The sequence below is a fragment of the Chaetodon trifascialis genome, chromosome 6, assembly GCF_039877785.1.
Source record: "Chaetodon trifascialis isolate fChaTrf1 chromosome 6, fChaTrf1.hap1, whole genome shotgun sequence".
In the NCBI taxonomy this organism is placed as follows: domain Eukaryota; kingdom Metazoa; phylum Chordata; class Actinopteri; order Chaetodontiformes; family Chaetodontidae; genus Chaetodon; species Chaetodon trifascialis.
This window is the reverse complement of record NC_092061.1, coordinates 8970161-8997092: the sequence shown is the minus strand read 5'-3', so window position 1 is coordinate 8997092 and position 26932 is coordinate 8970161. Positions and strand designations below refer to the sequence as shown.

At 43.9% G+C, this 26932-nt stretch overlaps 1 protein-coding gene across 25 annotated transcripts in view; it reads left to right on the top strand.

Annotated features, from left to right (window-relative positions):
* The window catches only part of ank1a (ankyrin 1, erythrocytic a), an 85000-nt gene that overhangs the window by 18722 nt on the left and 39346 nt on the right, over positions 1–26932 (top strand). For 19 of the 25 annotated variants that reach the window (XM_070964042.1, XM_070964040.1, XM_070964055.1 and 16 more), the window contains exon 2: positions 15409–15501. The exons of the other annotated variants lie outside the window; for them this stretch is intronic. In XM_070964042.1, coding sequence (XP_070820143.1) covers positions 15409–15501 — 93 coding nt within the window. The remainder of the gene's footprint in view (positions 1–15408; positions 15502–26932) is intronic. 25 annotated transcript variants of the gene reach the window in all.

The following is a 26932-nucleotide window of genomic DNA, read 5'->3' as shown; positions in this document are numbered from 1 at the left end:
TAGAGAAGTGATGCTTGTTTTGTTGTTCTCTCCCTCAGATGTTATTCAACTTCTTTCTGAGCGTGCCATGTCCTCCCCCTCTCTCCAAATTACTGAACAAATTGTTGACGTATCAGTCCTTCTTGCTTTGATGGAAAATATTTGTACTTCTCCCACCTCTCACTTGTGATAATTTATTTGAGATTTCTCAGTCTTTTCCCACACACACCGTGCCTCCCAGTACAAATATGTTCCTTCATTACGGCCAGCGGTGTATCACCTTTTCACCTCCCCCTTTGTTCCTCCCTCTTGACCCCTCTCATCCTGTACAGCTTCAGTTACAATGTTCGCTCTCATCACATCCAAACCTTTCCGCTCTCCCCTCTCATCTCCCTTTTGTGCTCCTTTTCTCTATTTCTATTCAGCTCTTAGTTTTCAAGATGCTCACATTTCTTTACTCTTATGCTTTTCTCTCTTTTTAGTCCTTGAACTGACCCCAGCCTCTCCATGTGTGCTTTCTTTGTGTGTCCTCAGCTTTGACAACCCCCTTGAGCCACTCTCCCCCATCAAATCCCAACTCAAGTGCTCTCTTCCTGTTTCAGAGGGCTGTGCTTTGGGTTAGGGATGTCTCTGTGGTTGGTATGTGGCTCATTTGCAGGGGAATACATGCTTTGTGAGAACAAAAGTGTGTTTTTCTCAGGCCGCACCTGTGCAGCGGTGGAGAGTTCGTATTGTGCGAGCCTCCTCTTGCATGAATAATGTGACGGGAAAGTTAATTGAGATGTTGAGTGACACTCGGGATTGGGAGTTTGTAAGGTTTTACCCAAACGCACAGTCTGTAATAGACCACAAAGGGCAGGAAGTGTGATGTTTGTACAGATTAACTACCCCAGAAATAGGGATTTCGAGGGTTTCTTGAAGGCGTTAAAGCTTTATTTAACCTGAACTCAGCTGACGTGTCTTTCCTCAAGGTTACCATCTTGTCCATGCAAGGTGTTGAACAACAGAGAAACGGACATGGACGCCTCAGAGAGAAATAAACCGTGTGACGCACAGTTTGCCGCATGTTTTATCCACCCAGAGTACCCTCGTTCATTCCAGGCTGTTGCTCTGACAGCATAAAATGGATGCTCTTCATTTTTGTGGAAGTAAACTTCTTCAAAAGAGCACTGTCAGCCAGTTAGTTTTTTGTCAGATCATTTTTCAACATTAGCTTTATTAACCTACTTTTAGAGCCCATTCACATCTAGAGCCAGCACCATGAATCATTTCTGGATGTTACAGAGTGACTTTGTATTTCCTTTCCCTCCTTCCTTTTGTATGTGTGTGTATGTGTGTATCATCATTATAACCTGTGTTTAACAAGTTATAGTTTGCATATAATAAATACTTCTGTTTATCTTATTTGTGGTCTTTTTGAAGGCAGGAATGTGTTAAAATGTAAAGTCACCTCAACAAGTCATACATTAGTCCCAGGATTATTAAGTCCAGCAAGACTTGATAGTGGAGGTCAGTCTTTACAATCTGCTGTTACTTAGATTTTTAATGCTCGCTGTTTATGCTCATTTTTAGAACTGAAACAGCTGATTAATTCATGAGCCGAAACATTTCACAGCTCGCTGGCTTCTCAGTCGTGACTATTTGCTGCTTTTCTTGATGATGATGAACTGAATGTCTTTGGGTTTTGGGCTTACGGTCAGAAAAACGTCACCTGTGACTGTTGGAAACTAGGATGTGCAATTTTCACTATTCTCTGCTGTTTTTGTTTTGTTTTTTTTACTTGAAGATGAGTCACTTCATCGAGAAAATATTCAGCAGATTAATCAATAATGGAAAAGATTTTTATCTGCAGCCCCACTCAGGTTGCTGTTAATATCATGATTTATAGATTACATACTGTAATGATGCGGACTTTATCTGATTAAGCAGCTTTTTGCTATAGGAGCCACTTTACTTGGTGAAAGTGCAGAAGTGAAAGCCAGCTGTGTGTTGATATATACTGCACAACTTTTGACCACAGCATGTAAAAGAAGAGCGCTGTGGAGATTCTCCTCCGTCTCACCTTTATCTGAGTCGCCTCTTTTGCTCGTCTCTGTGCTGTTTCATCATCCCATCCCTCCACTTTTTTCCATTTTCTCTCGCTGCCTTGTTTCATCCGTTGTTAGGTATGGTTGATGTCATTGCATCTTCTGTATGAGTAGGCCTATTCTGCCAAGATAAAAGTTCTCCTCTGGGATGTGCCCTCCTCTCTTCCCTCATCTCTTTCTCTCCACACTGTGGTGGGTGTCACTCATAAGTGCTTCCCAATAAGGCAGGCAGAGAGAGAGAAAGAAGAGGAGGAGGAGGAGGAGGAAGGGACCTAGGGACGCAAGATGGAAATATCAGAGAGGAGAGATGGAGGACAGGAATTGAAAAGAGGGTATGAGGAGGGTATGTGATGTCGGTGTTGATGGGGAGGCGAGGAAAGCTCCATGAAAGCGGCTTGACTGTCCACCAACTGAATGAGCCCCACACTGCTGATAAGGACGATGAAAGGAATAATGATGACAGTGGGGGTGCCAATAGGGGGCTATTTTTAGATGCATCCAGCTTGCCTGCTGTGTATGAGCGGGTGAACGTTTCTTTGCATGGACCTCTTTGTGCATGTGCAGGTCATTTGCACAGGCATGTGCAGAGCTGCATTAATGCAAGGGTGTATGTAAAGATATGTCCAAGGGTGTGTGTGTGTGTGTGTGTGTGTGTGTGTGTGTGTGTGTGTGTGTGTGTGTGTGTGTGTGTGTGTGTGTGTGTGTGTGTGTGTGTGTGTGTGTGTGTGTGTGTGTGTGTGTGTGTGTGTGTGTGTGTGTGTGTGTGTGTGTATATCTATCTTACCTCCTGTACTGGTGTGCACATGGGTGTAGGTTTAAGCCACGTGCCGTTAGTGCTGACTACAGAATCAGGGAAGAGCCGCAGTGAGGAACTCAACGTGCCCTCTTCATGAACGCAGAAAAGGGCTTTTCATCAGCTGCGAGTGTGTGTGTGTGTGTGTTTGCGTGCGTGCACGTGCCTGCGTGTTAGTGATTAAGGTATCTCACTGCTGTGTGTTTCAATACTGCGGATAGATGGAAGTGTAAAAGGACTGCAGGGTCGTACGTGTGAAAGAGAGCAATGCTTTCATTGATCTCTATCAGTTACCGGTAAGAATCCCAGCCACATGTTAATCCCAAGCACATTCAGTAATATTGTCTTGTAAATAGTGGAAACATTTTGAATATGTAGCCTCACGTTATTTATGTGTACTTTCAGCGCTGGTAAAGAAGCTTTACTGTACAGTAACGTTAGAGCTCTCTTCTGATTTCATAAGGAAAAAAGACATGGCCACCTGCCGTACACGTCACATTCAGTCTGCTTTTGGACGGAAACACTGGGGACTGCTTTGACCTCGAGACCAAATGTAACGCCGCCAGTTTGGGAGCTTCTCGGCTTTCAACCAAATGAAAAGGGAGAACTCAGCAGGAGCACTGTCTTAAACAGGAGGATTCTCTCTCTGCTACTCAGTATCCCCCAGTTCACTGAATCACAAGCACAGTGGTGTCCCACCATCGGATCTGAATTTTTCTAGGATTACAATGCCAGACAGTAGAAAGTCATGTCGCCTTGGCCTCACTCGCTCTGGAGCTTTTAGCAGAAAGCGTGGCTGGTCGCGACAGCTGCAGGGTTTGCATCCTGTGGCCTGCCGGCGGACCCAGGAGGCAGGAGAGAGTGCAGGTGATTAGTACGAACAGGTACTGAGAGGAAATATTGTACTAAGATGAAACATTATCCCGCCGTACCCTTTAGAAAGTAACAAACAAACCAAAAAAAATGTTGCTAACACAGCACACCCTGCTGTTGAGCCACCCTGAATCACTGCAGGGCGAGTTGCTTCACCGCAACAGCCCTAGCAATGATACTGCTTTCATATTTGGAGAACGAGGCTTTTCTGACCTTTGAAACTTGTTTCAAAGGCTAACACAGCTGTAGCACTATCAGTGGAGATGAATGGTGCAATGAGAAACAGTTGATGCAATGTTCAGATTGACATCCTCCTCCTCACAGTTTACATAAATCATCTGTAAATGTGCCTGTACATTTTCTAAGGTAATTCTGTGGCGCTCTGGCACATTTACATGTCGTGTGCATACTCACACACAAATCTTTCCCATCAGCAGCAGCAGCAGCGCAGCCCCACTGACACCGAGCCAGGGCTGGCCTGATAGAGGAGTCTCCCTGAGGGCTGAGTCAGCAGCAGCAGCAGGGAAAGAGAGAGAGATGGAAAGATGGATGAGGGAGGAATTTTATTTCTTTGCATCAACTCAACCAGCTGTCCCTTCTTTGCTAACAACACAGATCAGCCAGTTATATTAGTACTTTTCTTGTCCCAGTCTGTGTGCCTTTTATGACGTGATATTTGTAGCAGCCATCTTTTGTCCTCTTTTACAATGCGTGCTGCTAACATTAATATGCAGACACGCGAGTCTCTTCAGCATAGTCATCGGCTGTCTTTGAATCCTGTGTAGCCTTTGTGTATGCCGTTGATGAGCTAATGCTGCCAGCAGGTGTACTTGTGAGGGTTCAGTATCACCAGATAAATATTATTTCAGCATCTCGGGAATGAATCAAACAGACGACGGCTGCAGTGTGAACGGTGCAAACCCTCACACCAAGCTTATAGGTGTTACATTAAAGCTATGAATGCGTAATAGCCTCTCCTCATCACGGTTTCCAGGTGTAAGAGCCCTCTCTGTCAGCTTTTGGGGGACTTTCTCTTTTTAAAGGTTAGGGAGACGAATCCATTTCTCGCTGGGATTTGACAGGCTTAATGCTTTGTCTCTCACCCTCACAGCTTGCTGCCTGCTGTTTTTGTCCCTTTCCCTCCTGAGAATATTGCCCTTCAGATTCAATTTCCCCACTGTGAATCTAATCAAGGATACTTGCAATAAAGTTTTGTCTTACGAGCTATGCTGCAGCCATCTATGGGATTTTATTGCCTATCGGCGTTATGGCACTGCAGTGTGAACAGTCTCAGGATTGCTTCTTGGAAATTCCAGAGGCGGAGGGTGAGGCTTCGCTTCAGGTGCATTTGAAGTTGTGAGCCTGAATTTAATTCTTAGTAATGTTTAAATAAAACCTCATGTGGTGTCTGTGTAAGTATATGTGCCTGTTTTGTGTGCCGTGCATGTGTAAAGGACTGCATACAGGTGTGAGTGGGAGAAGCTGTGACTTATCACAGCGAAGGGGCTTAATGAGCACTACATGTAGCAGAGGAAGAGGAGGCATCTGTCTTTTCTGTCCCAGGAGGGAGCTGGAGAAGGTGAGGGTTCAGCTCTGATAGATGACCTGAAGCTCCAGCTCCTCTCTGCCAACTGCTGAGCACACACATGCATTATGTGAACCCATGAACAAGCGCACACCAACATTTGGCAGATTAAACCTGCATTAACTGATTTTTCTGGCCACTTGGGGGCAGTGTAAGCATGCTTTGAACACCACACTGAAATGTTTTCACTTCATAAAGTTGATAAAACAAACTAATTAGCATGCAGTTGTGTATTTACATAGCTATCGTATACAGAACAACATTAGCATTAATTTGGAGTTGTGTTTATGGCCTCCTCATAATCATTCTGCTTTTACCTCAGTTTTTGGTCTACACCAACTTTTAAGGGAAATTTGTGTCTCCTCTCCAGCCAAATGCTTCACTGTGTTCAACAGCTAGTCGCTAACTGTGCCTGTCTGCTGCTTGGTGCAGAACAGGTGCTGTGCTGTTGGTTTTTAGAGCTTTTTCTCTGAAAACAGCCGCCTACTCACGATGGAAACAAGGTTAATGAGAGAGACTGAACCAAAACTAGAAGTTGTGGCTCGTAAAGTCAGCGAGTTAAGGCAAGCTACACAGCTTAGAGCTGAGGGGAGCTACAGGCAACACTTTCGCATAGACATTAGATTAGTAGCTTTAATATATGGATATTGTGTGTGATGAGCTCTCTTTGCCTTAAACAAATACCACATTATGAGTGTAAAGATTTCTTGTAATTGTCAGAAATATTATAGACACAAATGAAGTTGAGATTAAATGTTAAATATATGGAATAATTTTAGCAATAATAATAAGAAGAAGAGGAACAAGGACATACTTTCCAGGCTTTATATATAGCAAATAGCACTTTTGACCTCAGCAGATGTATTCATCTTACACAGAGCTTCATAATGAATTCATGTCAACATGTATTGTTTGAGAATGTATTATTACAGGCCAAATGTTAAGCAAAGAGACGCTGCATGTTGTGTTTCTGTCTCAAAAGCGGACGATGACCTCAGGCTTTTCAGTGACAGAAAAATTACCTCTTTCTCCTCTGAATGTCTAATCTTAATGACATTCGGTTTGAGACGTGATGCTCTGTGTGGCTAGACAACACGCTGCATGCTGATTATCAGTGGACAGCAATACATTCTGTCCAGTATCATGATAGCCGTGCCCTGGTTTAAAGACCTAAGTGCATTGTTCACACTGATGTCTGTGGCACAGCAGCTGTTCCTGTTGGTTTAGTCTTGGCATGGCTCTTTGGCTACACTTATTAAAGCATGTTACGTTCATGCTACACTTCTAAGGGGTGTTTGCTGGAGTGGTTGGTGGCTCTGTCGAAGTGTTGACGTGAGTCTGGGTAATCCACCGGCTGCTCCGCTATGCCTGTGCACGGCTCTGGGCTGGCCCCATACAAAAGAGCAGACCTGAAAAGCACCATAATGAGGCACAGGCTGAAAGAAAAGGCATGTCTCTTTCCATTTCTCTGAGCGAAAAGAAAAGAGCAACATAAAAGAATAGAGGACAAGAAAGAAAGATGAAAATAAGCCTCCCAAATCCAGGTTTTTGGCTGCGCTGTCTCTTTGAGTTTATCTTTTTTTTCATGCATGTGTTTTATTATGGTAATGAAATGTTGGATAAAAATAGTCTGGGATGGAAGAGCAACGGTTTTCAATGGACAGGGGAGAAAAGTAGGAGGGAGGGGCCGAGGGTGCCGCTAAATGTCATTGATAAAACACATAAAGAAATTTAAACTCTCCCTCACGCCGTCCATTTTTGTCTTCTCTTTCTTTTCATCTCTTCTTTCTTTTCCAGCGCCTCAGTGCAAACATCACACGTCCCAGGGGTTCACACAAAACATGAAAACATTGTTCGCTCTGTGTCATGTCACAGTTCATCTTCAGAGTGCTCCAGCTACAGTACACACTGCACATCATTGAAATTTAATCGTAGCCGCCTGAAATCAAATGATGCTTTGTTGGTTTGTCTGAGTTTTTTCTCTTTCATCTAGTCTTTTATATGAATCTTCCACTGCTAAAGCAACAAAAGATGGCTCTGTACCACTAACACTAACAGGTTTTAGTGCAGCCATATAAATGTTTACATTAAGTATAATGGTGTCAGTCGGCACTCACAGCCAGGCTCTCCAAAGGTCCTTTTGTTAAAACAGGCTCTTCCACTCGCTGCCTCAACAATGTCCACATCAGTATTCTCTGAGGAAGACAAGAAAAGGCACAAACAGAGCTGAAGATCAGAAGAGGTTGCAGTGTCTCTGCACTGCAGAGAACATCAAAGCGCTCCGCGTTCTGTGCGCTGTGATGTCTAATCTTTCTGCTTTAATGACCTCTGACCTCCACAGGCTCAGAGCAGAGGGTGGAAGCAGGAGGAATCAGACAGGGTAGACAACATAAGGGACGCCTTACTATACTGCATAATGCAGTCCAATGTCCTGAGATAACCTGCTTTGAAGTCTGTTATTGTAATTTTGTGTTTTTCACTCACTGTTGTAGAGGGTCCAGTAGTTTGACAGTTTTGTCAAATGTTTTCATGATTTCTGCGACATTTCAGACATTATTTTGCCTAATTTGTGAAGCTGCCTGTGTAATTTGGGCTTGGTTGCTCCAAAGATTTATTCCTTTTCATGTTTTTTAATCTGCCCAAGCCATTTAAATCACAGTTAAAAAAAAATATATCAAAAGTGAGTAAGCTGTGTGCGTTGACTAATCACTGCAAGATTGCATGATGTGACAACGAGGGAAGAATGACATCAAACAAATGAAAACTAAATTATTGAAAAGGAACACCAATCAAGTCAATACCAGAATTTCAAACTTTGATACTACTATAAAAATGATACTTTATACCTCTATCAATACCACAGCAAAAAAAACTCCTGAGGGAAATATATGTCTTTTTGTGGTTAAATAAGCTATCTTCACTGTTTGGTGCTGAGCAGGTAGTGTACAGTGGATTTTAAAGCTTTTTTGCTGAAAACGTCTGCCGGCTGCTTCTAAAAAAATGCTGCGAGAGCATTGAGAGTGAAGCAAAAAGCTGTAGTAAGTAAAATTTGTGCTGGAAATTCAGACAGAGTCAGGTGATAATTCTGTGGGTTTGTCACTGTGACCTGTTTAGTATGAAGATACTGATTATAGCTGCTAAAACAACACCTCTGTGACACAGCTTTACCCAAACAGGCGCCGTCCTGGGCACCCTTACTGTAAACACTGCAGGACCTCACTTTGTACACATCGGAGGCAAAGCGAACAGTAAAGGATGAAGAGGATGACTCTGCACATACTCACACACGAGCGTGAACGAGAGCCCAGAAGGCGAGTTAGACAGAGGAGGGAAAGAAATGAGCTTAGAGGTGATAGGTGGAGGTGACTGCACCATCCGTCCCTTTCATCCCACCTGGCGGTTCCACCTGTGCCCCTCCAGAAACCGCCTCTCCTCTGCTGATGGAGCTCAGGCTGCTTGCTGCCTGGCACAGAGCTGGCAGCTCTCCGCCATGCATTATTTATCAGGCTGAGATCTGCAGAGCTCTCCTGCTCATTCTCACTCTGTTGTCTCTTAACTCTCACTTCGGAAGTCTCCTCTTCTATATCTGCACTCATTTATGCCTGCTTACATGTAAAACCTCTCACCCATCTCAAATGTTTCAGGCAGTGGTGTTTTATTTATTTGGGGTTTTTGGCTGGGGTGGAGGCAAAAAAAAAACCAGGATGTCTTTTTTTTAGTGCAGCAAAGTGTTTCTGACTTATTTACATAGCCGAGCTTCTTTCCATGCAAGCATTAAGTTGGTCCATGTCAATATCATCACATATAGCAGGAGTTTTTTAGCATGTGTTGCAGTCTTTTACATGTACTAAAAGCACCCACAGTGCTGCGTGCAGTCAAATCATCAGATCATAGGTGAGCTACATTATGCACTCAGAGCACCAGTGAGTTTGAAATCAATAATGTATGCAGATGACTGCCAAACTGTTTTTTGGCTGTAACAGCTGCATCACTTCTAATTATGTTATCCTCCTATCACAAGTCTGATTACCGTTTTGATGCTTCACGAAAGCTGCCGTCAATTTTTGTGCTTTTCTACCATCTCCAGCCTTGAGTAGGACTTGACAGCAATGTGTCACTATACCGACAATGGTTCCAGTATGAACATTTATTATATTATGATTATCACGGAATGGAAAACTTTTCACTCAATGCAAAACCTCATTATCTCATTTTGTTATTTTTTAATTGCAGTTTTGATTATTTTTTGATTTTTGATTGTTATAATCACTTCTTAATTGCACTGAAAGTTGATGAATGGTATCGACTTCTTGCCCAGCTTTAGGTTTGAGAATTTGGGCTGGATAGATCTCAAATGTCAATACCTTCAGTACTGACTAAAACATGTCTGTAGATAAATAAATAAATAAACAAACTGCATTTATATAACTTTTCCAGTCTACTGACAACTCAAAGCACTGTACAACACACGTCAACATTCACCCATTCGTACACTGATGGCAGAGGCCGACCTGCTCATCAGGAGCGATATGCAACATGGCCCATGATGATTCTGTGCTCACACACACACACACACACACACACACACACACAAACACACACATGCGCCCGCACACAGAATTTGGGGTTTAGTATCCTGCCTGATATGCAGACTGATGAGTTTTAACAGCAGACTATTCGCTTTCCCCCTGAGCAACAGACGCCCCCCAGTACACAAAGCTCATATTCTTCCCGGTTTTAATCAGGAACTGTCTAATCTGATGAATTTGACATTTTGAGACTATTTTAAATGGCAAAAACCCAGGTATCCTCTCAGAATGAGTATTGAAAACTGTCAATCAATAGATTCTGTAACCTCTCCTCGTTTGTATTTTGATGCACTTTTCTCAGCTCTTGTTCAGCTCATGTTTCCTGTTACAGCTTTAGTCATCCCTGTAGTTTAGGGCCACATCCCCTGTGATGTGCTCAGTTGAGTCGTATTGAAGTCAGAGCTGCAGCGGAGATAAATCAGGTGCCTTATGGGATTCTGAGAACAGCTCTTTACTGTTCAGCACCTCAGTGATGATGCTGTCTTGTTATAACTCCACTTCATGTTTTTTTTTTTTCCCCAAGAGTTGAATAATTTAGTAAGGGTCCACTTAGTTTAGATACTGTGTCAGCGTTTCACAAGGAACTAGGCAGGCACTGGCCTGGTTTGACTCGTGGCATAAGAGCTTGATTACTTGATGTATATCCTGAACTTGAGGATAATGGACGGGAAGGAGGGCGATCAAAGGGGAAGCTGATGCACTGCAGGGCTAAAACAAACTGGACTGATGAATAGGTGTTTTGAGGAAGGTGCTTGGTTCTTAATGCTATGGTCATTTGTATATCACAGCTCCTCTGTAGCTTATTGTTCTCACAGAGGGCGCGTGAGTTATTGAGGCAGTGCAGGTCCATTGAGCAGCAGAGAGCTGCTTTCTCCCTGTGGAGTGCTTGTTCTAATGAAAGCTCTGAGCACACAGTCAGTTTTTGGAAACCCGGGAGCTCAAACAGTCACACAGCACTCCACTTATACTAATGATCTACCCTGAAATAACGTCTTTATGCCGATTTTGTTAACAGAATTTTTCTACATTTCTGGCTTTGTATTGATTTAAGTTACAGGAAGAAAAGACTTATTTAGCGTGACAGAAGTGCATCAATAGTACAGACAACCTACAGGCCAATAAGTAAACAACAACATCCCATTTTAGGTCATTTATCTTTGGAATTTTGTTCCTTGCTCACACCCAACTACACTGCAACCCCTTTAGCACATATATTTTGTCTTTTTAACAGTGATTGAGAGGTTTGAGACCTCATCACAAAGCAAAACATTGTAGGATTAAAGCTTAAGGACTCCCACACGGCTACAAACGATCAAAAAATAGGTTTTCTAGTTGGTTTGTTTCATGTTTTTCTTCTTTGATGTCTTAAATTTCATATTTGCAAATCAACAATTTCAGGATTTACTTGTTGTTTCACCTCTTCAGGAAGGATCCGTGCCGCCTGTTGCCAAAGGTCAAAAGCTTTTCATCTTATGAAGATTTTTGAGTCTTAACCTGAAGTCTAACCCAGCATCTAATGAGCAGCATTTTTAGCAAAGTTTTGTTGTTTTCAGGCTCATCTCAATCTGCCAGACGGTGGCACTGTAAGAAGCCGTTGTACATATTGTAAAGTGAACTGAAACATGTCTCTGTGTGAGCAACTGAAGGAAGGGTAATCGATCTGGACACGCGTGATGTATTTTTATGTGACATTGTTGTGAGCTGCTTTTGTATTCTGCTCCTTTATCTGTGCATGTTTATTGTGTATGAATTAAAACCAGACAGTCTGAGGTGGACTAATCCCACAGCAGGGTCTGTTGACTGTCAGTGTAACTGTATGTGCAGTGAATGTAAAATCATAAAGATGCAACAGTGTCTTTTTGTGTGCCTGATGAAGAAAAGAAGAGAAAATACAACAGTAATGTACAATATGAATATGACCAAACATGCAAATTTAGAATTTAATGCAGAGACTCATTGGAGTGGGTGACCTGGCTGCGTACATATGACAAGTATCTTTTAATTTCACATTTTCTTGTCTGTTCCAGTACTTCGGTGCGTGAACGTGTTTCTGTGACTCTGGTCCATTTCTCTGCTCCCCCTGAGGTCATCTGTGTCAACATACGGCAAATGATGCTCGTGACAGATGAAATACCTCTGAAGCCTTGTTATGTCCTGTTTCATCAGTGGCCCTTTCTCAGCGAATTACTCTCTAATCATTCTTCCACTTCTCTCTCACACACTTCTCTTTCTTTAATATGAGTCTTCCTCTGACTTGCACTCCTCTCTCTCTTCCTGCCCTCAGTTTTATCTCCAGCTCTGCAGCTGACACTCTCAGGAAAGGTAACGTCCTGCAGAGCGGCTGTACTCCAAAGGCCATCGGGGAGCACATGACTCATCCTGGTTGTCTTATGCTTGTCTCAGAGTTTGATTTAAACTGTACCCAAATACCAAGAGGCTGCTAGTTAGTTGTCCAGAGACTACGAGTGTTATCCCTTTATCCCTCTAATCTGCAGCGTAACGGTTTGAGTTCCCCCTGCGTGTCTGTTCGCTTCCCTGAGGCTCCGCAGCAATCGGCCTGTTACTCTTATCAGCACCCCTCTCCCCCTCTGCCTCCCTCTGCCCCCCCCTCCTTTTCTTCCTCCTCCACCCCTTCACCCCTCTCTCCCTGTCATCACTAGCCGTCTGCTACTTAATCCAATTATTCTTTTAAGCTGACACGCTCTGTAACTCACCACAAATTGTGCGGATGACGCCCCTGTGCATCACGTATACACATCCACACATAAACACGTATACACAATCCCCTCCACACACACACACACACACACGCAGCCACATGCACAGACAGTGTTGTTGGGCACTATTTCTGCTAATATTTCTCACAGACGAAGGTCATGCAAAGTGCACGTTTGTCCTCAAACATTTAAAAAAAAAAGATCAAACATGCGCTACACTTCTCTCTGGTTGCACTAGTTGCCCCCCTCTGCTCTTTTTGTCTATTTTCGGGTGTCCTAACAGAGGCTTTAGCCTCTGCTGTCACCCTCTGATTCACTGTACCCTTGAGGTGACTGCGTCTGTTTCTGTGTGTTGTCCTCCACATCCCTGCAATGTGTTTACCAGCTAATGCATCTGTCTTTGCAGACACACCACCTGACACAGAAGGTCCTGCTCCCTCTTTGTGTGTCTGGATGTGTGTGTGTGTGTGTGTGCGTGTAATTTGTACCTCTGTCCTCATGGGGATCGAATGTCCTCGCAAGCATAGAAAGATGTGACAAGTCCTCAGGGAAGAGAACATTTTGTCTGTTCCTCACCTTTTTTCAGGTTAGGATTTTGGTTAACAGTTGAAATTGTCCTCAGGTTATAAAAGATACAGTTAATGTTAGCTCAGGATTGTTGCTTTTGTTTGGGGTTATATTTAACTTTGGGTCAGGTTTATGTTAGGGTAAAGTTTAAAGTAGCCAGTATGACCCCTCCCCCCACATTTCCGCAACTTTCCGAAACCAACGATCACCATAACTGGTCAGCTGTGTGGAGTACAGAGACCTCTTTAGCTCTCCTTTTCATCACTGACACAATTATTTCTAGCATTTTCCTTGAGAACAACCAAGTGCAACACTATGGATGACTTCCAGGATGCTAAATTTACAAATCCTACTATGGCAGCGTAGGCATGACCTGCCCTGCTCTGTCTCTGATTGGCGAATACTTGTTCACCTTCGTTGGTTGGTTGGTTGGTTGGTTGGTTGGTTGGTTGGTTGCTTGGTTGGTTGGTTGGGTTAGGTTTAGGCATGAAGAGTGATGGTTGGTTAGGGTTAGGGTGAGAATATCAGGGTAAGCCAATCAGAGGCAGAGCAGGGCGGGTCATCCCTTCGCCATAGTAGGATTCGTAAAGTCGCTTCTAGGATGTCGTCCGATAGCACGTCTGGCAAACTGCTAGCCTGAGGTTAGCCATGTGGATACATTGTGTGTGTGTGTGTGTGTGTGTGTGTGTGTGTGTGTGTGTGTGTGTGTGTGTGTGTGTGTGTGTGTGTGTGTGTGTGTGTGTGTGTGTGTGTGTGTACACATGCACATATCCTCACTTTCTTTCTCACTTGTTCCCTGTTAAAGTAGCCGATCTACAGTTTTCTCCTTCGCTCAACAGTTTGTGCGCTAAATGGCCCGTCTGTCTAAAATAAATGTTATTTTGCACTGTCACGGTCTGACAGCCCGCATCACTGCATCTTAAAAACACAAGTGCTAAAAAAATGCTGGTGCAAAGTAAATAGTAAATGTGCAGTAGCAGCCATGACAGGGTAATTAATCCCTGCAATTCTGCGATTTCACCCCAGTGCAAATCTTGATGAGTATTTGTGTCGCACAGGGGCGGCGAGCGTCACAAAAGGAGCTGCGCTGGGTTGTTTTTGGTGCTGACGCGACAGCAGCGGAGAGTAACAGATGGGGTTCGGTGTGCGTGCGTGCCAGCGTGCAAGCGTGCATGTGTTTCAGGGTGACCGGGACTAGAGCTGATTACAGTATGTGTTTGATCTGAATCTCAGCAGAGACTGCGAGCAGATCCGATCTGAAACCTTCCCTCCGTCTGTCCTCAGGAGGACGTTTGTCTGTCTGTGTAATCGTCTGTCTGAAGCAGACAGTCGTGGTGCTTTCTGGGTTTGTTGTCTGGAGCTCACAGACAACTTTTGTGTGAATTGTTTCAATCAATCTTGCTGTTTTTCACACCTTTTGTGTATTTATTACTACTTGTCTGCATACTTGTGAAGAAAGTGTCTTTGCTGTAAGACGGTGCTGATGCAGTAGTATGTACACTGTCTCTCCATGCATGTCAGTGAGACAGGCCGGACTCGGCCTCACTGTGTGTTTTCTCTCTTTGTGTTATTGTGTTAAATATATTGTCTGTGGTGTGTTTCGTACTGCACATCCGTGGTTGCACATTTCTGTGTGTGAATTCTGGGTAAGTACTCCACATCTCGTGTCCAGACGCCACTCGCACGAGCGTGACGTAAAGGAACCCCGACTCACTCCGGCGTGTAGGTTGCAGCTTTCCACACAGCTGATCCATCCGTGAACCACAAACCATCTACACCAGATCCTCCTCCATCGCCATCAGTGTGGCGTCGCCCAGCGCTCATCACTGTATGTGTGATGTCCTCGTGCCGTGTCACATCGTGCTTTCACACTCATACCACTCATCCTAACCTGACCTGTTTCCCACAGGGAGAGTTGTTTTGGGGAGGGGAGGGTTGGGCTGGGTGGGGCGGGTTGGGGTGGTTCCTCTTCCTGCTCTCTTCTTCCTCTCCCTCCCTCCCCCGCCTTGTTTTCTACCTGTGTCTCAATAAAATGTTCACCTGTTCTTCTTTGAATCTCATTTCCTTGCCATTGTTTTCTGTCCACCCTGCTCCTCCTCCTCCTCCCCCTTCCTCCTCCTCCTCCTCTCCACTCCCTCTTCTCTCCTGTCTCTCCATCTCTGTGCTTCTCACTGTTGCGATTAACCGGGCTCTGTCTTTATGTCGTATGTTCTTTTAGGCCCACGCCGTGCATCGCTGGCTAATCGATCAGGACAGTAGTGTGAGCTCTGAGATGCCGGATGGCCAAGGAGTATGGCACTATGATGATGAAGTAAATATCTGCAACACGTATATCTGGCTTTTCCTATTTCTATATATCTATATGTATATATATTCTGTATTTATGACCATCTTGTATCTGTCACTTAAAGTGTGTGTCACTATTGTTGCTCTGCTGTTGTTGTTGTTTTTATCTTTATATCTCTTGTTTTTGTTGTGTGTTGCTTATTGGTATTGTAGTTCTGGTTCCTTTGACTTTCTAGTGTTGCTGTTGTGCTGTGAGCTGATTCAGTCAGGTGTCGTGGGATCAGGCTGGAGCTTTTTCTTTGTTCCCGTCTTTGCTTGACGTATTGTACTAACTTGCTGATTTTTTATTTTGTCATTTGGTGGTTTTTCTTTTGCGTTTTCTTTCGTCTCTCAATTTTCACATTTTTTGAATATAACATGAGTGTGTATCTGTATCGATATTAACATCTATATTTCAGTGTCTGTGATTTCTCTGAAATTAATGTTCTCAAGCAGAGCATATTACATGGCAAGAGTCCACGGGCAAAATATAGATTTGATATATTTCCTATCGACTCGATACAAGTTTTAGCACGTGTGCGTATGCTTCTACACAAAGTACTTCACACCACACAGGTTCACAGTAGTGATAACAGACAACAGTCCAAGTATTTTTCCTGTGGGTTCTTCTGGTTTATACAATATGCTTGTGTCATCTGTACCACTGTGTTCATGTTTAGGATTAAATCAAGGTGTGTGTGTCTGAGAGAGAGATGGAAACAGAGGGTTTGTGAGGGATATGTGTGTGTTTTGGGGCTCGACCTCTTTCAGACTCTATCGGCGTGTTTGTTTGCATGCTATATTTCCGTCTGTGCATGGCTTCCGTCTGTGTGTTAGTTTTAGATCTGACTGTCAGCCTGTGTCAGTGTTGAGTCTGTGCTTCAGTCTGTGTTTGTGTATTTCCCATTGAGGTGTTTCCACTGTAGGTGTTGTGGTTGAGCCTGCATTGCCCGTGCCTTTGATGTGTCAGTGTTGTGTCTGTGTATTGTGGCTGTGATGTCCCGTGTCACTGTCCGTTACGTGCTGTGCCTGTGTTCTGATGGTTTTATCTGTGTAAACAGTCAGGGATAGGTTTGCCAAAGGTTTTATTGCACCTTTCTCACACAGTAGATGATCTTGAATCCATTGCCACTCAGTGGGGGAGAGATTATCTAAGTGCAATAAAGCTGCTGGGAAACTTGTTCCAGACGACTCTTGCCCATGATGACTTCCCCTCAATCCTAGCTCCCCCCTTGCTCTCATGTCAAATTCCCAAACCTACTCTCCCGATCTCCATATTGCTCCCAAACACTCTGGAGCATCATTGGGTTAACCTTCACTGGACCTCAGTAAAAAAAAGTACAAAGTAAACCATTTGGAAGAGCAGAGACATAAGAACAAATGGCTAAAAAAAGATGGGGTGAAAACATTTAACGCAGAATGAAGGTAACACATAGAGGGCAACTGGATCAGTGTATAAAGCTTTATCAATCCCAGTTTCTCTGGCCATTGGCCCAACAAACAACAATATGGAGTATTGTCTTTCCCTCAGTGATGCTCTTGGATGCGTGTGCATTGGGCAGTTGTGTTTTTCCTTAATTTCTTTTGAATTATCTTTTACCTTTTGTGTGAATGAGTGAAGAGGATATTTTTATTTGTTTGCATTTATCTGTCAATTGAAACTATATACACAATCATGTTAGAGCTAAAGAGCAGCTGGGACTGCAGGCCCAGTGTAACGTTCACCAGGTTTCCAAACGGTACCAACCTGAGGATCACGTAGGGCTCACTGATGGTTTGCAAATAACATAAATGACAAGAAGTGAGGAAAGGGAGTGCAGTATAGAGTACAGTGGAGAGGTGATTGCTGGGTGGAAGCAGTGATATACGAACATGTTAAATGACCCAGAGACAGACAGAAAGAGTGGTGCAGTGATAGATTGTCCTGAAGAGCTCTGTCCCCCTCACTGGCCCTTAGCCAACACAGCAGTGGAAAACAACAGCAGCATAAACCAAATCCCTGCAACAGGGTGTCTGCTTCCTCAACCGGTGTTTACTCAGGAGTGATAAAGTGTCTCAGCCTGCCCGCAGCCCCCAGCTTCATCCTTTACTGCCCCCAGTCCTGCGTCTTGAAGGAACACGACAGATTATTGCAATTCTTCACTGATCTCTTCTTCAGAGATCATTGTATTCATCAAATTTTTTGAGAAATTGAGAAAAGCTGCTTTAAATAGGTACAAAAGGGCATCAAACACGAGCAGTCAGACGATGGTAGAGGTTGAAAACAAGCCGATAATTTAGCCCGATTATCTACTTTAATCTGGAATTAAACCAAGTGACGGCACCTCTAAAGTCACAAGTAGTCCCTCATTTGCACAACTACAGAAATCATAGTAGGTCAAAGTTGGTATAAACTGCTTGGATGTAGAGAGAGAGCTGGATACCAGTCCTGCTGCCAGTTTGTGCCAGTGGCCAGCAAACACACCACTGACCAAACCATTGAGCAGAATACAAAGGTCAGATACAGAATTTTTAATCCAAGAGAGTTTTATACTTGCAAAATGTTCACAGAGAACTACCAAAGCTATTTTTTAACATGAGTTTTTTGGCCAAGCAAACCAGGACGGGAAAAAACTATTTGCTTTATGTGCCCGGCAAGCAATTTTCAGTCAAGTGATTGGGCGCCATCTTGGTTTTTTGTGTCCAGTTCACATAAGGCAGACCATAATGGATGTTTACAACAGACAGTTTGGGTAATTATTTGCTCTTAGCCTTTGTTTTTACTTTCAGATAAATTGCACTGACCTGGGGGTTTGTTTACATCCTGTTTGTTGCCCTGCTGTGGTTTTAGCCAAGTTGCTGCTTTCTGAGATCTCAGCAATTAATCTGGCGAAAACAAGCTTATCATAACCAACAGAGCAATGATGGCAGCAAGGAAAATAAAACCCAAGAAGCAATATCACTTAATTTTATTGTTCTCGGCTGCCGGAGCCATAAGTCCAAAAGCAGTTCAGAATCATGCAGACTGGTCGGTCAGCAGCTCGGTGACATAAAGCCCTCAGCAGTCCTCAAACTGGTCTCACAAACCATGACGCTTTCCCTGAGGGCTGATTTAATTTACACCAAAAATCTAACGCTTCATTAAAACCCCACCCCCTCCTGTAGGACAGGATTGTGACATGTCAGAGGTCTGTGTAAAGGCCCCATCCCCTTTGCCACCATTAATGGTTAGTGGGCCTGGAGAATATCCCTTATCATCCCAAAGCTCTAATTACCCCTCAGTGAGTCCTTGGAGACAGATGCTCGGGGAGCCAAGCCCCATTCGTCACAGTGCGGCTGCATGGCAGACTCAATATGAAAAAAAAAAAGCAAACTGTCACACTCTGCACTGTCACATAAATTCTCCCCCGTCTCAGTTTCTCTTTTCCAGCTGCTCCCCAGCCCACTGTAGATGCAGACTACATTAGGAAGCCCATTCTTGTCCAGCCACCAGCAGTTGGCTGTAATTTGTTTCGGCTAGGGGGGCAGAGTTTAATTTACATGTGAAAGGCCACGGCGTATTCAAATATTGTAACACTCATTTTTGTCCCAGGGTTATTGATAGCAGCTTCACAGAACTCAGATTCAAGGTGCAGGGGGCTTTACTGTTATTGTGCAGAACTGCAGAAGTCGTGTAATAATGTCTCAGTTGGCCAGATACCAACTTTAGGAAGAGGACCGGGGAGCAGGATTCTCCTGGTGTTGCTGACCCATTAAGAACTGATCTTTTCTGGCTTTTTGCAACATTGAGACTCCTCATGGGAACAATCTGGCCTACAAAGAGAATTTTCAATGGAGCCATCCTAAGTAACTATAAGCTAAATGGCTTAATACAGTCAGACCACACCTGCAGAACAGGTTCACTGCACTGGGTTGAAAATTCCTGAAAGACAGTTTACACTCGAACAACTATTAACGTATAAACATGACTGTGCCACAACGAGCTAATGGCAAGATAAAGATAAGGCTTAGGTGTAAAATGTGATGCTTCTGTCAAACGCAGGTGACTGGATCTTGAAATATGGACCAGTTTAAACTGGACAGAAATCTACTTATTTTGTCTCAAAATGAATTGAGACTTTTTATGATTTGATTACACCTTTTCACTTTTTCCCCTGTGACCCTCATAAACTCCACCTCACCAGCTTAGTTTCCACTTCTATTTCAGTTATTTTAATTCAGCTTTGCATTACACAGTCATCTTGTGTATTCCTTTACTCACTTTTCTTAAACAGATTTTGCTTTGGCTGAACTTTCAAACAGCACCATTTCTTTCTTTTTCTATTCTTTACTCAGACACCTTTGTTTTCTTCTTTCGTTTTACTTGTATTCTTTACTTGACAAAATAAGAGAGAGAGAGGGAGAGAGAGAGAGAGAGAGAGAGAGAGAGAGAAACTGACAATCAATGTGCATGCATGCGTGCATGTGCATGTGTTTAAGGTGAATGCGCAGAGTGCATGGTAAAGGTGCAAGTATACTCCAAAAGAAGTGCTGGTCGGAAAGTCTGAACGCTGTAGAAAACTCCTTAGCGGTGGTCAATCTTTCATTCCCCTCTCTGCTGAGATCGGCTCGGTGTACACAGTCGGTGCAGAAGCTTCTTTCAAGTCCTCCATAAATTTCCTGACGTTCCCTCTTCCACCATCGGCATGAGCAGCGATGAAGACCCCGTCGGCTGTCTGCAAATAGAGAGCAGAAACCAAAACAACTGTGAACAGTAGCCAGGACAGATCTGCTCAGTGTTTCACAGACAGACTCTGTCTGCTCGACATTTCAGAGCTAAACCTGCACCGCTAATGTTCCACATAGACCAGAACAGGCAAAACAAATATCTGATCGTCCTGTGCCTGAAACATTACATAACTATTTAAATCGTTAATTTTTTACAATTAAGGATAATAATAATCAGTAATTTTAGGCCAGTTTTACATGTTACTGGCTCACCAGAGAAGAACTTTCAAACAGCAGTGTAAACTGTGCTTTTACTTTGTAATTTCAAAGGTCACTACGCCTCCAGGAAGCGTCCAGGAGCATTTAAGCACCGTTTAATATCGCATAATAATATTGTGTTTCCGTGCTGCCCACCCCCATTAAACCTAATACAAAGGGTGTGTGTTGGAAAATACCACTGATCTAAGGTGGAATTATTATTATTATGTAGTGTAGAGGAACTGGAACTGGAAATCCCATACTGGACTAGACTGCAGCCCACTACAACCAGGAGTTTTACAAAGTAAAATGTGAACACTTTTTCAGACAAAACAGTGAGATCTGAAGTTGCGATTTCCTCGTTTGGGATTCAAAATGATTGTGCTGCAGAGTGGTGTGTGCGTAAGACGAGGACACACTGACGAGAATGCACTGTAATCAATGCAAATCACATTATAGTAATAAATGTTGTTTTAAGATAACATGAACAACTGTGCCTCCCCACATGGTCGGACGACGAGTTGCACGACCTTGTTCGGTTTGAGTATACCGCTGCCTGGACTGTACGCCTGCATACGGAAGGTTGCTGTGAGCTGCATATGTGTGTGTCGAATGTGAGTGAGCGTGTGTGTGTGTGTGTGTGTGTGTGTGTGTTATGCACCTGCATGCACTGCACTGTACTGTAGGTGAATGTGTGTGTGTTGATGTGTATTTGTGAGTGTGTGAGGCAGCATTAGGCAGTGGAATAACTGACATCGGTTGTATAATCTCTCTTCTGACTGCCCTCGCCCTGACTGATGAGAGTATCTCCCTTAATTGCTCATATTTAATATTTATTAACGCGTCAATCTCAGATGCGCCAGGCAGCTCAGCATCTGGCCCCTGAGGCAGCAGATATTAACTGTTCAAGTGGAAAGCAGCATGGTAGATATATCAAATTGTATTTATTTGTTAATATATAGCTGTTATGTTGAAGTCTGTACGGGTACTGCAAGCAGCCACTCTGCCGCTCCAGTGTAGATAAGGTGATTGATGGAGGTGTGTGCGGCAGAGGGGTGAGGGGGTTGAGAGAGAAATCAGGGTCTGACTCAGCAAAGCTGTGCAGATGAAGATGCCATCATTCTGTCAACAAGCTGTGGACGAAGATACCGTACACGCACCTACTGCTGCACACGTTCAGTGAAGCTCCCCAGGCGCATTTATTTATCATCGCAGTTCCAATGCGCCCGAGACGTCCTGCCTTCCTTCAGCTGCGCCGTGTACCTCTTACTCTTTCCATCCATCTCTTCTTTCATCTTTTCATTGCCGGCCTGTTTCCTCACCGCTTCCGCTCCTTATGGTGAGAAATGAGGCCGGTGCAGCCGAAACAAATGTTTGGAAATGCAGCTGTGCTCATTCTGTAATCACATGCTGTAAGACTCTGACAGTTTTAAGGCCGAGCGAACTGAGAACGAAATAATGCAAAAAGGCAAAGGACCCATAGGGTGCCGTATCGTGTCACACACAAACTTTATGCATAGAAAACAGCTTCTTGACAAGATCCTTGTTCAGTCAGATTTTTCCTCTTCCTGCAGATTACAGCTGCATCTACATTGAGATATCTGAGCCCAACCGGCACATCAGCCAGGCCGATATGATTTGATGATTTTGGCTCATCGCTGATCACCTTCACCGTCTCTAATGACATACGTGTGGCCTGATAAGTAACAAGAAAGACAGTACTGAGACGCTCTTGTGTTGCTTTCACAGAAACACGTTTTGGTAAATGAAAATGGATTATTAACACCTGATGGTGGCCTCACTGAAAACAGTTACAGTTCAGATTGTTTAAGTTTTGTACACACATTTTGTTGTTTATAGTTGTTACTGAACCTAATTTAATTGTTAGAGGAGATTACTTGTTTAATTGTGTTTATTTTTCAACTGTAAAATGTCTCAACATTTCGGCCACAGTTATTCAATTGTCTAATTTAGTGGATTCTTATCAAAAATTGTTCATCTTAACAGATATTAGAGTCAAAAATCTAGTATCAGTTTGTAATCTGTAATTAAAGTTTAATAGCACAAGATTTTTCACCTTCTTTAAACCAACCAAACATGCTTTTTTTTTTTGTTCGTTCCTTAAATTCAAGTTTTCTTTCCGGTCTGGCAGAGATATTATTGATCATTTAAGAATTCCAATGTAAAAGAGCCAAATACCAAATCCTGTAATTTGAGTAAACTGAGTAATCAGTGCTTCCCTCACACTGAACTCAGCTGAACTCTTTGTGGTCGTCAGTGAATCTATGAAATGCAAGAAATTGTTAACGGAAATAAAAAGTAGAAACGGCTGGTTGAGGACAAATTTGTGCACCCAAAGCTTCGTCATCACGATTTGTAACAGTAAACCAGTCGGGCGACATTTTTCGCTTTGTTCGTTCCTCAAAGAACAGAGTACGCTTTAATTCTCGTGGGACTCTTAATGGAGTTGCATTATGTCCCATGTTAATAGAGTCATGCCGACAGTGGCAGGTGGAGTTGGTATCTCGTCGTTTCGGGACAGTACATTAGGTCTGAATTGAGTCTGAAAACTTGGGTCACTTCAGCTCTGCGTTTATTAACCAGACTTATTGAATTATGGTCTGGCTGCGCCGATCCTGTCTGATTCTGACTCGAGCCCAGTTGTGACTGATGGTTTTAGAGCTTTTGTCTTAAATTATGGAGTCTGTTCTCAGCGACTGCTCAGACCCCGCGTACATACAAGAGAGGGAGACGTGGAGAGTTGTGGGGACAGATTCTGTCCTCGGTGATGCTCTTTCTCTCTCCTCCTGCACGTCTTCACTCTGTGTTTCCCCATCGCTACCTCTCCACTTATGAAGATTAATGGGAGCCTGGCCCTGCGCTGACTTATCGCTGCTGTCGTTCTTCTCTATTGCCTTCATCTTTTCTGCTCTCCTCCGTCATCTGAGTGTTTCTAACCCCCTGTTTTTGTCTTCCACAGGTCAGTCTGGCTTTGTCACGCTGAGGCGCATGTGCATTTGCTGAGGCGTCTTAATGTACTGTATGTATGACAGTATGTATATATGGGAGTGAGGCAGTATGTGTGCTGTGACATATGATATGTAATCTGCAAAGTGAAGGCAGTTTTAACACCCGCTGCTGTTAATGCTGAGTTAAACCGCTCCTCTGTCAGTTCAGAGCCTGGGCAAGCTTAATGTAGCTTGTGAGAAGGAGCTGAAGCACAGGATAAGGAGCTGAAAGTGTGTGTGTGTGTGTGCGTGCGCATGAGTGTGTGTGAGTTTTGTGTCAGGGCTGCAGTAATCAGCCCAACACAGCCCATAGTCTCTTTGAAGCTGCTGCAGGCCGATACTGCAGAACATCACACGGCCACTAGAGGGCCAGTTTGACAACCTGAAGTAGAAAAACCTCACATAGAACCACACAGTATACTGGGATTTCATATTCAATTCATAATCTCACCCCTGTTCTCTTTGGAAATCGGGCTCTTTAAAATAGTTCCGCCAATATTGAAGCAACATGAACTTTCTCAGGGAGCAAAGCTGGAAACATTAGAGCCTGAGACCTGCAGCAGACTGTGAGATGGAGGTGTTTGACAGGTGATTTCCATCTGTGCTGCTTTGATGCCCCTATTTTTTTTTTTTTTTTTTTAAGCTATCCTGTTTCATCTGTGTGGTGTTAAAGCAACATTATGCAAGAAGTTGTATTTTCTGCAACTCAGCACCTTTAGTTTCTTGTGTCCCTCCACTGTTGTTCTGAGGTGTTGTGCAGCGGCTCTGACCATGACTCTGATGTGGATCAGACTTTATGGAGGAAATGTTTTTAGATTTTCCCTCCGATATCTTCCAGCTGCACTGCCTCAAATCAGTAACTGGCTAACTGTTGCTGCTGTTAGCCAGTTAGCTTAGTTAGCCATGCAGCTAACCGTCCTGTTAAATGACTCTTCCCTCAGCATACCCACAGGGTCCCCCTTCCTCCTCCTGGCGCTCCAAAGAAGCTCCTGTGCTCGTGGTGTAAACACCACCACTTGGCAGAGGCAGCTAATTAAAACTGCTAGTGGTTACTAAAGCTGTCTATCAGGAAACGCCATAGATCAGCGAAATATTTTATCCAGAAAAAATTAATCCAGTTTCACAATTTTACAAAGTAATAAAGTTATGTTTTTGTACAGTAACCAGTGAGGCTCAGCCCCCAGAAACACTCCACATTAGTATTTATCAGTTCGGTTGTGCTCGTATTAGCAGGAAATTGAATGAATTCAGAGCCCTGTATCACTGTATGCAACTGTCGTATTTGACTGGACCTGCATGAGCGCGAAACAGGTTGGAAAAACAATGGATGCGTACTGAGAATACCAAGCTAGCTTCATCTTAGCTGAAGACTTCTTGCTGGATCGTTCCCGCTCAAACAAAGTTACATAGACAAAAACAGGCGTTCAGGGTGCATGGAAGAGGAACTATATCCCGATTACAAGTTAATGGACCATCACAATGATTTTGAAGCTGTTATTTTAAGGTAAAATAGTTGCATAATGTTTGTTTAAATGTGTGAGAGGCAGTGAGAAGAGGGGCCAGACAAGGGCCAAGAGTCTGACGGTTGAAGAAAGACAGCTGACAGACTATCAGTGTTCATGTTGATTCCTCCCCCACCTTTTCAACTCTAGTCTCTGTTCCCTGAGACATCAAGACATGGGCAATAAACCACCACAAGCAGCACACGTGGACAGCTGTAGCCCTTTATCCTGCCAACAAGAGGGGCTCGACACAGGGAGCAGAGGGCACGTCTGTCCCAAACCTAAATCAGCCCTGTTACAAAACCGGAGTGTGGCCTATGCTTTATAATGACCTGCAGCCTCCCTGAGCCACATGCTGTGATAGGCAGTGAGCCTCAGGAGGAGTTTTCCACAGTATACCAGCATGCATCTCTGCACAACCTGCAGGCCCAATGACTTTCTATGTGCCATGTTCCTCATCTCACCCAAGCATTTTCTGAGGTAAAACAAAAAAAAAAAAGATCAGCCTCAGACTTGTTTTAAGACTTATAATAGTTTGAATAATAATAGTGTCTGATTGGGTTTTTCCACAAAAAAAATTTCTTAAATCTACTCGTTTTCATTCATTGAAAAATCCCAAATCTCTTAATATGCTGCAGGACACAGACTGTCTCTCACTTCTCAGTGTGTGTGCACTGGAGGGTTCAAGTTTCCACATCACACGTATATAAGATGTATACTGGACCACGACCAGCTTCCACACGAGCTGCAGAGTCATAAAACCCTGCTCATGCACGCACGTGTTAAACTTTAAGGCTGCACCAGAGAACGGTCTTCTCGTGAAAACCTCCGTCATCGCTCACTTGATTCTGCCACACCTTTAAGGAGGTCTTATCAATTAGGACCTGATACATTATCATTCTTCCCCTCAGATGAGCTGAGTTACTCTCTGCAGGCTGAGCCAAAGGAGGTTTATGTCAGAAGGGAAGACTTCCAGTCCTCTTTTCGTGGAAGACCACAGGATAATTTGTCATGTCTTCATGGACATTAGTGTCTGTGGTCCCCTGCCCCACATTCTTTGGCAGTGAAGCTCTCATCACTGTCCAAACTTAATACTGTGGAGGGAAGAGGAGAGACGTCCCACGTGATGTTTTTACCCAGGTCACGGTCCAGTGGCACTGAGTAGTGCGTAGCCTTCTTTCTACATTGCCCCCTCCTTCCCCTCTCCTACAAGCATTTATCTCTCTGCATGGTTTTGGCAGCGATGTGCTTTTCCCAGCATTTAGCCAGGAGAGGGAGAGAGGAGGGGAGAGGTAGAGAAAAGGAGGCCTTTTCAAGCAGGGAATGACGGACGCTTTATTAAAAGAGGCAGGGCCTTTTGAGAGGCTGGCCCCTCCGTGCTCCCCCCACCCCGTGTGTCTGGCCCATTGTCACGGGGCGGTGGCAGCAACCCCCCCGCCAGGCGCTTTGTCACTGTAAGTCACCTCACAGACTGAAACAGACCCACTCTGAAAAAACACACCCATTCTCCACAGTAACTCTACGCCATTCTGGTATCGGCCGGTCCGTGAAAAAAAATGATTGTCTGGCTGTCACAAGACATACAGGAGACACAGAGATGGGCGTGACGTGTGGGGAAGAAGGGACAGGAGAAAGGAGGGATAAAGTTAGGGTGACACAGAGTGTTGGGCTCCAACAAAACCTGAAAGGTGGAGAGGATGGATGAGGTGGAGAGCAGAACATAGAGTGTGATGGAGGATAGAAGAAAAAGATGGAGATGAAGGAGAAAAAATAAAAGGAGGTGAAGCAGTTGGGAAAAATTAAGTTAGAGAAAATGGACAAAAAAAAAAAAAAGCCAGAAACGAGCCGGGACGTAGGCAGGAAGCCGTGGCGAGAGCGAGAGGTGGCCATTTGTTTTTGGCCGCGTATGAAATGTGTGTCTTTAGATACAGGCAGCATTCCTCCAGAGATAAACCCCTGGGCC